The sequence below is a fragment of the Saccoglossus kowalevskii genome, chromosome 16 (assembly GCF_978046115.1).
Source record: "Saccoglossus kowalevskii chromosome 16, keSacKowa6.1, whole genome shotgun sequence".
In the NCBI taxonomy this organism is placed as follows: domain Eukaryota; kingdom Metazoa; phylum Hemichordata; class Enteropneusta; family Harrimaniidae; genus Saccoglossus; species Saccoglossus kowalevskii.
The window spans coordinates 26,526,095-26,538,441 of NC_140656.1; the positions used below are offsets into that span (position 1 = coordinate 26,526,095).

The following is a 12,347-nucleotide window of genomic DNA, read 5'->3' on the forward strand; positions in this document are numbered from 1 at the left end:
GTTGCGTTCAAAATGGCGGACGGAGATCCCCAAACGGAAGTCATCACAAAAGAGGAGAATAATGACGTAGAAATGGAAGACAAGAACTCTGAATCGAGTGGAGATAGCGATAGCGATGAACTTGATGAAGAGAACGAAAAAGCCATTGCAGCACTTGAGGCGCAGGTAATGTTCAGTCGTAGGTATAAATAGAACACGTGTTTGAACGGGCAGTACCGGTAAGAATAACATTGTGTTGAATACATGATGGTTAAACTATAAGTGGACCACATGGACGATTCCGATATTTGTAGAAAAAAAAATGGTACAATGTAACTAAAATTTAATGATTTATTCCAATGCACATGTAACTGACACCCACAATACCTCAGCTAATATTATAACAATGACTCAAGCATTTACATGTAATACGCTGATCGAAAATGTCTGTACACAGTCAGTCAAAACTTACCAGTCTGTGATGACTGACGCTCATTCTTGGAGTAAATGGAAATACTAGTAGTTACAAGGAGAAATACGGAAAAAAAATATACAAGCAAAAGTTTTTCGTTGTTTTTTACATTGACCTTTTCGACATGTGTTTCCAAAATAAGAGGAGAACTTATTTAAAGCATTTGTTAGATAGAGCTAGGAAAGTAATATAATAAATACAAAATGTATATATAGTTTGACATCGTTATGGAAATAACAGTAAATTTATTTATTAACCTTTGACCTCCGATGTCAAATTTTGTCACCTTTTGCAACATTTTGATCAAGACCTTTAGCAGTCAATAGGAAGTTACTAGAATGCCTGTTTGGTTAAAAAAAATACATAAAAATAGGCAAACTGTTGCACAAATTGTTGACACTCAAAGGGTTAATATCAAAATTCCATAAAACATCATGTTTCTGTACTTTGCTCTGTCCCTATCATGTGTGTACAATATGGCTTTTGCTAATGCCCAATGTGCTGGACTGAATGTACGGTACTCATTTATCTCCTTAATGTCATCCAGCTATCTTATTCTCATCACCAATTTACTGCATTCATATCGCATATTTTAATAACACTTTTTGCCAAACCACACTGGGAATCAAATAAATTGGCTAATTGTAAGTTTAGATTGCCATTGCAGTGGATATATGATGCAATTATGATTGTGATAGAAAGGCAATACATGTGCGATCTGATAATGCAATCCATATACATCACAAACCGATCAAAGAGGGACACTAATGCAATAACTGGGCCTCCCTAATGCGATAAATACTTGGTATGAATGCAAAAATATTGTGGTTGTGCGGAAGTTGTACTGTACATTTATTCTGGTCATTATTTTATTTGTAGGTATCATCTAGTCCATTTCAGTATGATCTTCATGTACAACTGATTAATTTACTGCGCAAGGAAGGAGAGTTAGAAAAACTACGAAAGGCAAGAGAAAATATGCACACATTTTTTCCATTGAATGAAGGTACAATCCTCTAACTATTGCTTCTTTGTTTTTTAATTATAAATTTTTCATCCACAATTGATTGAAACTGGATGAAATTGATAGGAATTCACTACTGATATACCCAGTAAATGAATTCATGAATTTTTAGTTTTCACGCTTCTTATCTTGGGTAAAATTGAAAAATTATGCGGTGACCTGTTTTGCAATAATTGAGATTATTTACAACAACAAAATATGTGTTCAGTCTTTCACATGCATTAATGGTTGATTTGGATCAACAAAACTTCCTCTGAAAGAAAAAAAGAAAACATTTCCTCATCCTACCATATCAGGCGCATTTGACATGTGCACAAAATCTCAAATGCATGAGACGCAGGCTTCATACGATACTAACATCTTGATGACAATGCTGACTTTGGTAAAAGAATGCTATTTCATTTTTTGGTGGGCTGCCTTACTTAAAATGCCAATAAAAATCGTTTTTGACGTGTAATTATGCATTCGACCACTATAAACTACATTTTTTTAGCATCCTCAGCTGACCATGGTATAACACATACATGTACATGTACAGTATACTTTCCTTGTCATAACTCTTCTGTGTTTCTTGTTGCCATGACTACAATGCATGATCTTAGAGTTGTGGTTAGCATGGATCAAAGATGAGATGTCGTTAACATCCGAAGAAAGTGGACGGGATCATATCAATGCATTATTTGAAAGAGCTGTTAAAGATTACATGTGTGAGTACCATCATCATGTTGTTGAGTTCTTGTAATCTGATCTTTAAGATTCAATCTTAGAACATTCATAAATATTTTTTGGGGAATATGTTAATAGCATGAATGTTTTCGTTAGTGTAAGTGTAATTTTATTTGTGAGTTAGTGTTCTGACACAGGCGTAGATTCACAAAGATTCACCACAACATCTGTTCTGAATAATTACTGTAGAATAAATCTGAGCAATTTTTCAAATATTTTGTGCATCTTTAATGGTGTTAGTATGTTCTTGTGCAGCCTGCTTGAACACTACTATGGCAGAATTTTGAGTTGATGCAAAGTGATTGCCTTACTGGCTATCCAATTCTAACACCAGTCAGGTCAATAAAAAAAAAGCTTGTTTATTGACAAATTTTGTTGACATATCAAAAATAAATTTCAGCTAATATAAAACATTTACAGTAGATGTATAAAAGTGCCTTTATTTTACAGGTGTGGGCATATGGCTAGAATATGTCCAGTATTCGATTGGTGGCATGGCAATGAAAGATGGCATAAGTAATATTCGGAAGGTCTTTGAGCGATCCATCACAGCGGTGGGACTTCATGTTACAAAGGGTGCTACACTTTGGGAGGCGTACAGAGAGTTTGAAAGTATACTTCTGGCCACCATACAGGTGAGATAGGAAAGTTTCCGACTGCTGGATTATGTGTATGTCTAATATGTATCATTAGCTAAATTGTAATATCCATTGCCATCATATGATTGTGATAGAAAGGTGATAAATGCACGACTCAACAAAATACAAATGTATCTATTCTCACAGTAATATTGCTGATATTTCAGCAAACTTCATACATTGGGTCCAATTTATTAAAAATGGCATAGATCTATTTCAATGTCCAGTACTCTTGATTGATCTGAGGACAGCAGACACAACAATTTGTGTACCAAAGCTGTCTTGAATTGACAAATGAATGATCTATAATTTTCGTAATCAATTTATAGTATAGCATAGTACCTACAACTTTGCAAATTTGACAGATTGACAATCAATAAAGGTACGTTAATTCAAAACAATAATTTGATTCAAGCTAAAACTTTCCAATTTATGACAGTCGTGGTATGAATCACATGTATTTAAAACATTGTCATTCAATGGTATAGGATTGTATGTCACCAAATAACTTACACACGATACTTATGCAGAGTTTGCATTAAAAGTTATTGTATACACCCGTAATACGGTAATAGCGGCGAATGTACAATGTGAACAATTTTAATTGACTGGTTATACAAGTCAATTGGGTCGTGTTGAATGTGATCTTGATATTGATCATCGTGTCAATGTACGTTTCACAGCCAGGTGCAGGTCAAATCACAACTGCCGAAAAACAGTCAGAAATTGATGCTCAAACTGAAAAAATAGATGCGTTGTTTAGAAGACAGTTATCAATTCCATTGATGGGTAAGTTCACATGTTTTTAAATTTATTTGTACTTGCCTTAAAAAATGATATATATTTGATCAGAGGTACATTACTTGGGGTTTGCAACACGCATAGTACTGTATGGCGACATGCCAAGATCCCATTCAAGTCTCATCTCGTAGATAGCGAGACTGATGCTATGACCTTCTGACATGACACATATCAATGTATAACAATGTTCAAGGTTTACAATAAAACATGTATCACAACATTCATAGTGAAAAAATGTAATACATCGAAAATGTACAGAAAATATAGTTATCGTAATCCGTCATATCGTGATGAGCTATTTTGATCCACCTGGACATCCCAGTATCCTAGTTACCTCGGGCATGCGCATTCGCATTTTTCTGAGTTGGAACGCTTATGCGAGCGCGAGATTGAAACAGGATCTTGGCATCATCGGCTCCTTGCAAACCCCAAATAATGTGATCATGGCTTATCTAATTGAACATCATAAATTTTGTTTATGTATTTTTCTAGAATATCTGTTTCAATTTTAGACCAAATAGACTACAGGTCTTTATAACAATTTTGGGAAGAGAGTGAAACAAATGTTGAAGGTTTAATTTTGTGAATGGTGTCATTGGCGCTGAAAGGTGTAACAACCGGTAGTAAATATTTGCTTTATTAAAAACACATCTCTACTAAAACCAACAATTGTATTTATAGTATCATTTAAATATGATTTATTCGACTGTCAAACATAACTCTGTTATTTATGCATGTGCAGCTAATAAAGCTAATACAGTATACAAATCTTGCATAATTTGAATATAGTCATGCCAGGTACCTTATGTTACACAATAATTTGAATATAGTCATGCCAGGTACCTTATGTTACACAATAATTTGAATATAGTCATGCCAGGTACCTTATGTTACACAATAATTTGAATATAGTCATGCCAGGTACCTTATGTTACACAATAATTTGAATATAGTCATGCCAGGTACCTTATGTTACACAATAATTTGAATATAGTCATGCCAGGTACCTTATGTTACACAATAATTTGAATATAGTCATGCCAGGTACCTTATGTTACACAATAATTTGAATATAGTCATGCCAGGTACCTTATGTTACACAATAATTTGAATATAGTCATGCCAGGTACCTTATGTTACACAATAATTTGAATATAGTCATGCCAGGTACCTTATGTTACACAATAATGGCTGCAATACCCAATACAAAAAAAGCACGAAGGCACATTACTGTAATATTGAGTGCTAATCAAACCAAAATTATGATGCAATATTTTGCCAATTTTTATGTATTTTTCTATAATTTCGTTATTAATTATTGGACCAGATGTGTATAATGTTTCATTGTCTACAGATCTTGAAAAATATATGGAAAAAAAAAATGTTTTGTGAAAGTTGACAAAAGTTGACGTTGATTGTCAAAAACTTATTTGTCATCAAGTAAACCAGCATAATTTTGTTATTATTTGTTTAAATATTGTGACCAAACCCCAGTCAGTGACTGTGCCTGTGATAATGACTTGTTAGTCCCAGTCTGAACACAGTTCAAAAACGAGGACTTATGGATTGACCTCTGTGTATGCGGCCGTGTGTGCGTATCTTAGACATACCTGTATCTTAGACATGCCTGGACTGATTACAATCAAACTTCACACATACATCATCAATTTGTTTCACAATCTGATTCAAGATGGTCGAATGGTGGCCATTTTCGTGATGAAAAATCATCAAAATCAAGAATTTCTGGCATTCTGTTAACAGATGGATGTTGTTAAAACTTGGTACATACATTTGACATTATAGGACCTTGATGCACGTCATTATGTTTTTGATTTGATTCAAAATGGTCGACTGGCAGCCGTTTGGTTTTAGTGAATACAGTTTTAGTGTCATAACTAAGACATGCTTTGAGGGATTATGTTCAAATTTTGTGTATTTATTATACATCATGTCATAGATATATTGGTTTGACCATCTGATTAAAATGACCAAATGCTGGCCATTCCGGTGATGAAAAATCAAAATTAAGCATTTCTGGCATTCCGAAACCAGAAACATACATTGGACATTAACTGACCTTGATGCACATCATTTTGTTTTTTTAGATGGGATTCAAAATGGCTGACTGACATTTTTGTGCTGAAAAAATCATACAAAAATCCAGCATTTCTGGCATCCCAGAACCAGATCTCGGTCTTCTATGGAATGATTTCATTCAAACTTGGTACATACATTGGACATTATGGGTCCCTGATGCACTTCATTTTGTTTTTCAGATCAAATTCAAAACGGCTGACTGGCGACCATTTTGTTCGGTTCTGACATGCTTTGACTGATTATGTTAAAATTGTATACCGTAAAAACCCTCAAATAAGAGCCACTTTGTAACACTTTCATTTCTGGGTGGTGCTTATTTGAGGTAACATGTTGACAACTTTGTAGCCAGTGGCTCTTAAACCAGGGTCATCAAACTTGTTCATTGTGAAATAGGGAAGGGGATAGGCAAACACACACACAACCAAAATAGACAAGTAATTATTAATGATGTATCATTGCAATTAATTTATTCTGTAAAAATACTGTTATGGGAATAACAAATGTCAAATAAATACGACGATTCGACGTTTCATCGATAATGTGTAGCAATGCCTGAAGTCGGATTTAGTAGCACTTTCAGTGTCTGACCCTACACTCGAATCACTTGTACCTCCGTTGTACAATTGTTTACCAAGTTTGGTACGGCAAACTTTTTTCTTGAAAACTGGGAATAACTTGGGTGGCTGTGGCTGGTGTGGTGGTTGATCTGGTGACGATATAAAATAGTTTCGGATAGAATTGATCTGACCAGCAGCGACAGGAGAAGACATACTTGCAAAGCAAGCATGGAACGAATGAAGAAAATGATGCCCAATCACTTGTATTTATGGCAAAAACAATAAATAAAAACACGTTTTTCTATAGATTTTTACAGCTTGGGTACTTGGGCATTGTTTTAATTGCGCTAGACGTCTGACAGTACAGCTTTGGTTTATATTTCCTGTTTCATAATCAAGCCAGCTTATAATGATATGTTAATGATATTCACGTACTTCACAGTCCACGCAAACGGGGTCAAACTATAGCCCCACCCCTATATAACCAAATACGAAACGATACCGAGAAAGTAACAATTACATGTATTAAAAATAATTTCCTGTGACCAATCGGAGAGACGAAATCATTCACGAAAGCCCAGGCCTGTTACAAGGCATTTTCTGATTGGTACAAGTTCAGATTATTTTCAATTCTCACAAATAGCTAATTTAAATATTTGGGTCAGCGGGTCACGTAGACTTCACTTTGCTGTAAGACAAGTTGATCGCGCAAGTTTGTGGAACTAATCCATTCGACTTCAATTTTGATTATTTTCGGCAAGAGAGTCCTCTCCAAACTAATGCCAGTTATTTTGTTACTTCCCTGAAGATTTTGTCTTGAATCACCCCAAAACGAACGTCTCAAATGAAATGCAAAAAATAACCCAAAAATCACGATCAGCGAGAGTGGGCTGCGTAATCATTACATTCTCACAGTCGGAGCATTACAGCTCCCTGGTCGGAGCTACGTCACGATCCCTCAAACGTTGCCAGGACCGGATTAACACCTCTGTTTTCCCCCACGCTAAGGAAAAAATCTTTTGTTTTCTGCTGACTTCCTGTTCCGGTCCGTCTGTGAGAATGTATTTTCGATACCTCCGATTTTCCGATAAAGGCGTTCTAAAATCGTGACGTTCTTTACTTGGTTATAAAGACAACATTGACAATGAATATCCATGGAGCTAAAAAAAAATCTTTTTTTAGCTCCATGGAATATCTCAACGTGATCCTTCGGTGTTTTGGGCAAAAAACATACTAGTAGTTACTATGAATAGTTTGTGAATTGGTCGATTGTGTGTCAGAAATATAAAATGGACAAGTTGACAGTCACATTCACGCTCTCAGTTTATTTCTTTCGTCTATCATTCTTCCGTTCTCAATTATACTGGACATCAGGCAAGCTATGGGGATAATCTTTATTTGTCTCACACCTTCTATGGGGCAATAAACAATGCAGGGTGGAAGTGAGGCACGACAAGCTCGGTGTCTGCCAGATTGTAAACAACCTGGCGGCTGGCGCTTATTTCAGGGTTCTTATTGACAAAACCACTCAACTCTTGGTGGCTCTTAATGGAGGGTCAAATGTAACAAATTTTCGCTGAGTGGCTCTTAATTGAGGGTGGCGCTTATTTGCGGGTTTTTACGGTATACATTATACATCATGCCATAATTATACAGATGTAATGGTTTGACTATCCGATTCAAAATGGCCATTTTGTTTTTAATTAATGCTGTTCTAGAGCAATATTTCTCAATATGGACAAGTACTTGTTTGACTATCAAATACAGATGACTGAATGTCAATCATTTTAATGTTGAACAATTATAATCAAGCATCAGCTTCTGGTTCCATATCTCTGATGTGTTTATGTTCCAACTACATGTATATTACTATTAACAAAACTATATAAACTATCTTAAAATTGATAACTAACAGGAACTTGCCATACATGGCTTGTTTTTTCAGACATGGAGAGCACATATGAAGAGTATGAAGAGTGGAGCACAACGCCGATTCCTGATCACCTTAAACATTCCTATCAAAAAGCTTTATTAAAACTTAAACACAGAACACAGTATGAGGATGCATTGGTAAGAATAATAAAAAAAATAGAATCACACATCCCCAAGAGCCTAGTATGAGATTTCTCACACGAGTTTGGATACAGGTGATTGTGAGAGAAAAAATTAACACGTATGGAAATCCCATCTTGTTGCTCTTGGTGTATGAGATTCTTTTTCTCACATCACATCAAAATGCATTATGAAAGAGGTGAATGAGTTCAGAGTAGATGCGAACTTGCTCAAATTAGTGGATGTATTATTCCGCATCACAAAACCTTATCATCTGCTGAATGTGCAAATGCCATGCAGATAGAAATCTGATAACGATAAATTTTAAAAAATCACTGCATACAAACTGGTATGAACAAATACATATTAACTAAATATTTACTCCTAGTGACTGACAAAAATCAAAGCTTTTCCTATGCTGCGTGCCGACATAAAATCTGTGGTGAGATTCACATCTTTTGCAAGTAAGGTGTCAATGATGATACCTTCAAGAGATTATGTATATGATATTAGTATGAAGTGTTAGTTCACCTAGTCTGCCAATGCTGGTATTTTCGGCAGTGTAGTATTCCCTATTTCTGAAGCCATGTTTTATTAACGCTGTGTTGGTGCTGCTTGCTCACTTTGTAGTTCTGGCTCTTATGTTTCACATCATACGATTGGATAGTATTCTGCATGTTTCTGCCCATCTATCTACCGGTAATATTATCGAATCAGAGAACATTTTACCAAACTGTTTCATAAACATGCTTGAATACATAAGTATGGGATCGATTTGATCCCATATTGGTGTTCTCAGTAGTCAAGGATGTGAGAATGTCGAATTATCATCTTTTTGCAGGTGTTTCTAATAGTCTATGTCATTACACAGTGATTAGATATAATTTATTGCATATCGTAAAAAATCCATAAACATGGCTATTGACTATGGGAAACATTTGCACATCTTACTCCATGATCACCAGTCATCTCCTGAAACTATACAGGTTTCATGATTCTGTCATTTAATATATTCTGCTATTAATTAGGTCATTCATTTGAGATTTCACTATTGTCACAAAGTAAACCCTTGATTTGTGAAATTGATGAAATTTGTTCTCCTATTCTTGAACCATTTCGATTGTATCTGCTCTGATCAAATAACTGATCGGATTTGAATTCATTGTATTTCAGCTGACTGCAGAACCCCCTAGGCTAGCCGAATACAAGTCGTACATAGAATATGAGAAGTCGGAAGGTGAACCGACCAGAATACAGTGTATATACGAGAGAAGTTTGGAGGAAAACTGTCTAGTTCCTGAACTCTGGTTAGACTACACTAAATATGTAGTAAGTATTTAATACAGTAAAAAAATGTTGCCACTACAGAGACAATTATAGATATTCGTAATGATACACAGTTAACTTGTCTAAACAAAACAACCAGACAAGTTTACAGAGTATTTCATATGTATTCATATTTTTTGTTTCAAGTGTCACATGACTGGTGACACCATCTTTAGCTATTTATACACAGTGCGAATTATAATATTGACATTTTTTTAATAGTTTCCATAGGAATTTGTGATATTATATTTATTTTTTTATTAATTTGTGAATTTGTGATATTATTTCACAAAAAATAAGTAGTATTCATCAAAATGTTCTAATAATTAGTTCTCATTTCATAGCTACAATTAATTTGTTATCATGATTTTAAATTGTGATGAAACTGTTTCACCATAGAAACCGATTGTAAATGGTCTCAAAATCACATGAATGTTTGTTTGACCTATTTGTGTGCAAAAAATATATTTTGATGACCACATATTTTTTATCTTGATTTTCGAAAACAGCATGAAGGAATTTGTATTGATATCTTTAGCAAATTGTGGACAAATACTGAAATAACCAAACTTAAAATTAAACACATAAAAAAAAAGATTGAGTAACTTATAGATTTAGTAAATTATAAAGACTACAAAAACTGCAGCATCTGCACAACAGTAATAACAAATATTCTTGTTCTATTTATCAGATATTCATATATCATGTATTATGTATTTTATCAGCTTTATCAAATTTAATTTTTTTGTTTTCATCTTTCAGGATAACCAGTTAAAAATTGGCAGCGTCTCTCTTAATATACATACAAGAGCTGTCAGGAACTGTCCATGGACCATGTTGCTATGGCAACATTATCTTCAGTCACTGGAAAGATACAAACAGCCACATGATAAAGTTAAAGGTATGTTAGCTGTGTTCCAATATATGTCACTGTCCACTAAAAAAAAACAACACAAAAGATATTTTGAAAACCGATAGTCCTCCCACCCTTCCCTTCCACTTTCCACATCAAAGTAGGATTACTTTTTATGGATGTCATGGGTAAAAATGTCAGAGTTCATGTTCTGTATTATGATGCCATGCACGGACAATTATTGAAGTGGTTGTTAGATAGATACTATGCGACTATCAGGCAATGCTCAAAGAGAATATTCAATTTTGTATCAATTTTCATTTTTATCTGGAAACTACTACTGTTTTCACATATTGTTTGCTTTTGAATGTGATATGTAACTAAATTACAAGCAGCAATACTGTAAAATACTTTATTTTCGCTTGGAATTAATTTTCACTATTTTTGCTGAAGGAATGATTCAGTGAAAATAAAATCCAGCAAATATACCTTTTTACCTATCTTTTACCTTCAACTCGTCCAAAATCAGTGAAAATAAAATCTATGTGAAACACCAAAAAAGTCTTATCAGCGAAAATTAATTCCAGCTAAAATAAAGTATTTTGCAGTAGTCAGTTTCCTTCTTCTAGAGCCTACCACTGTGTATTTCCAATATTTCAGCATTTCGTAGTATAATTAAAGTAAAGGACTTTGCACTGCGCATTATTGCGCATTATAAATCACATCTCAGAATTAGAGGTTTTATGATTACACAGCACTACGTTATCATGTGATTCTGGTAGTGTTGATTTATAATCATTATATAATGCATACTGTGTAGCTATTTATTTGAACTATGTTTAATTGACATTTGGTTTGCTTACAAGCATTCGCAAATTATGAGAGTTTGCTTCCCATGAGATCTTTATTACACATCCCTATCATGGCTGCACACTCTAATCTTATAAATCTATGGTATAAACTTTTTTTTCTTTTTTCAGAAACTTTTGAAAAAGCCATCAATTCCGGGTTCTCGCAAGGTTCAGATTTTTTTGTACTATGGCAGACTTACATAGACTACATGAGGAGGAGAATTGACTGGCATTCAGGTATACGCTATTAATATTTTCCACCCACAATATTTTCTGTATAAGTTTTTGGGTTATGATAGATGAATTCAAAGCTGTCTTTAGGAGTCAAACTATGTTGCCATAGATACATATACTAAAAAGAACAAAGAGTTCCAAGAAATGCCTGGGTAATAAAAAGTGAACAGATAAACAAAAAATGTATTGTATGTTACATTATTAAAATATAACTTATTTTGACCATAAACAAGTCTCTGTTATTTGAAATAAGCACATGTGCTTTTAATGGAGCAGATTTTGCACCCGAAAACTTGTTATACTGAAGGTATGATGCTGTTATTTTGACTTTTATTGTAAATAACCGATCCTTGCTAACTAGTCACTGTGTATGTGTGCAAAATGTGAACAAGTGTGATGGCCTATACCATAGTTGTCACAATCTAAATCACAATGTTTGGCAAACTTGGTTGTAAATTATACTCCCTCATTGTACATGATTCTATTGAAAGATCACATATTTTACCTGAGTAATAATATGTAGATCTGATATTAAGCGTCTCTGAAGCATAACTGCAATCAGTTGTTCAAACAGCATATGGCGATGGAAATAAAACAAAATGTTGGAATTGCCAAAAAAGGCACGCTAAAGTAGTCATTTGCTAAATAAGATCTGCCAAGCTATAGTAGTGAGGCAATGGTTTAATAAATATCCTTGGCTGACCTTGGACGTATAGTCATATGGTATACCCAAACAT

The 12,347-nt window shown here is 34.3% G+C and overlaps 1 protein-coding gene across 1 annotated transcript in view; it reads left to right on the forward strand.

Annotated features, from left to right (window-relative positions):
- Positions 1–12,347, forward strand: part of LOC102809983 (spliceosome associated factor 3, U4/U6 recycling protein-like) — a 21,524-nt gene continuing 9,177 nt past the window's right edge. The window contains exons 1-9 of the mRNA XM_085491285.1: positions 1–165; positions 1,331–1,457; positions 2,078–2,182; positions 2,652–2,836; positions 3,523–3,628; positions 8,240–8,364; positions 9,520–9,675; positions 10,435–10,573; positions 11,506–11,613. Of these exons, the coding sequence (XP_085347411.1) occupies positions 13–165; positions 1,331–1,457; positions 2,078–2,182; positions 2,652–2,836; positions 3,523–3,628; positions 8,240–8,364; positions 9,520–9,675; positions 10,435–10,573; positions 11,506–11,613 (1,204 nt within the window). The 5' untranslated portion in view covers positions 1–12. The remainder of the gene's footprint in view (positions 166–1,330; positions 1,458–2,077; positions 2,183–2,651; positions 2,837–3,522; positions 3,629–8,239; positions 8,365–9,519; positions 9,676–10,434; positions 10,574–11,505; positions 11,614–12,347) is intronic.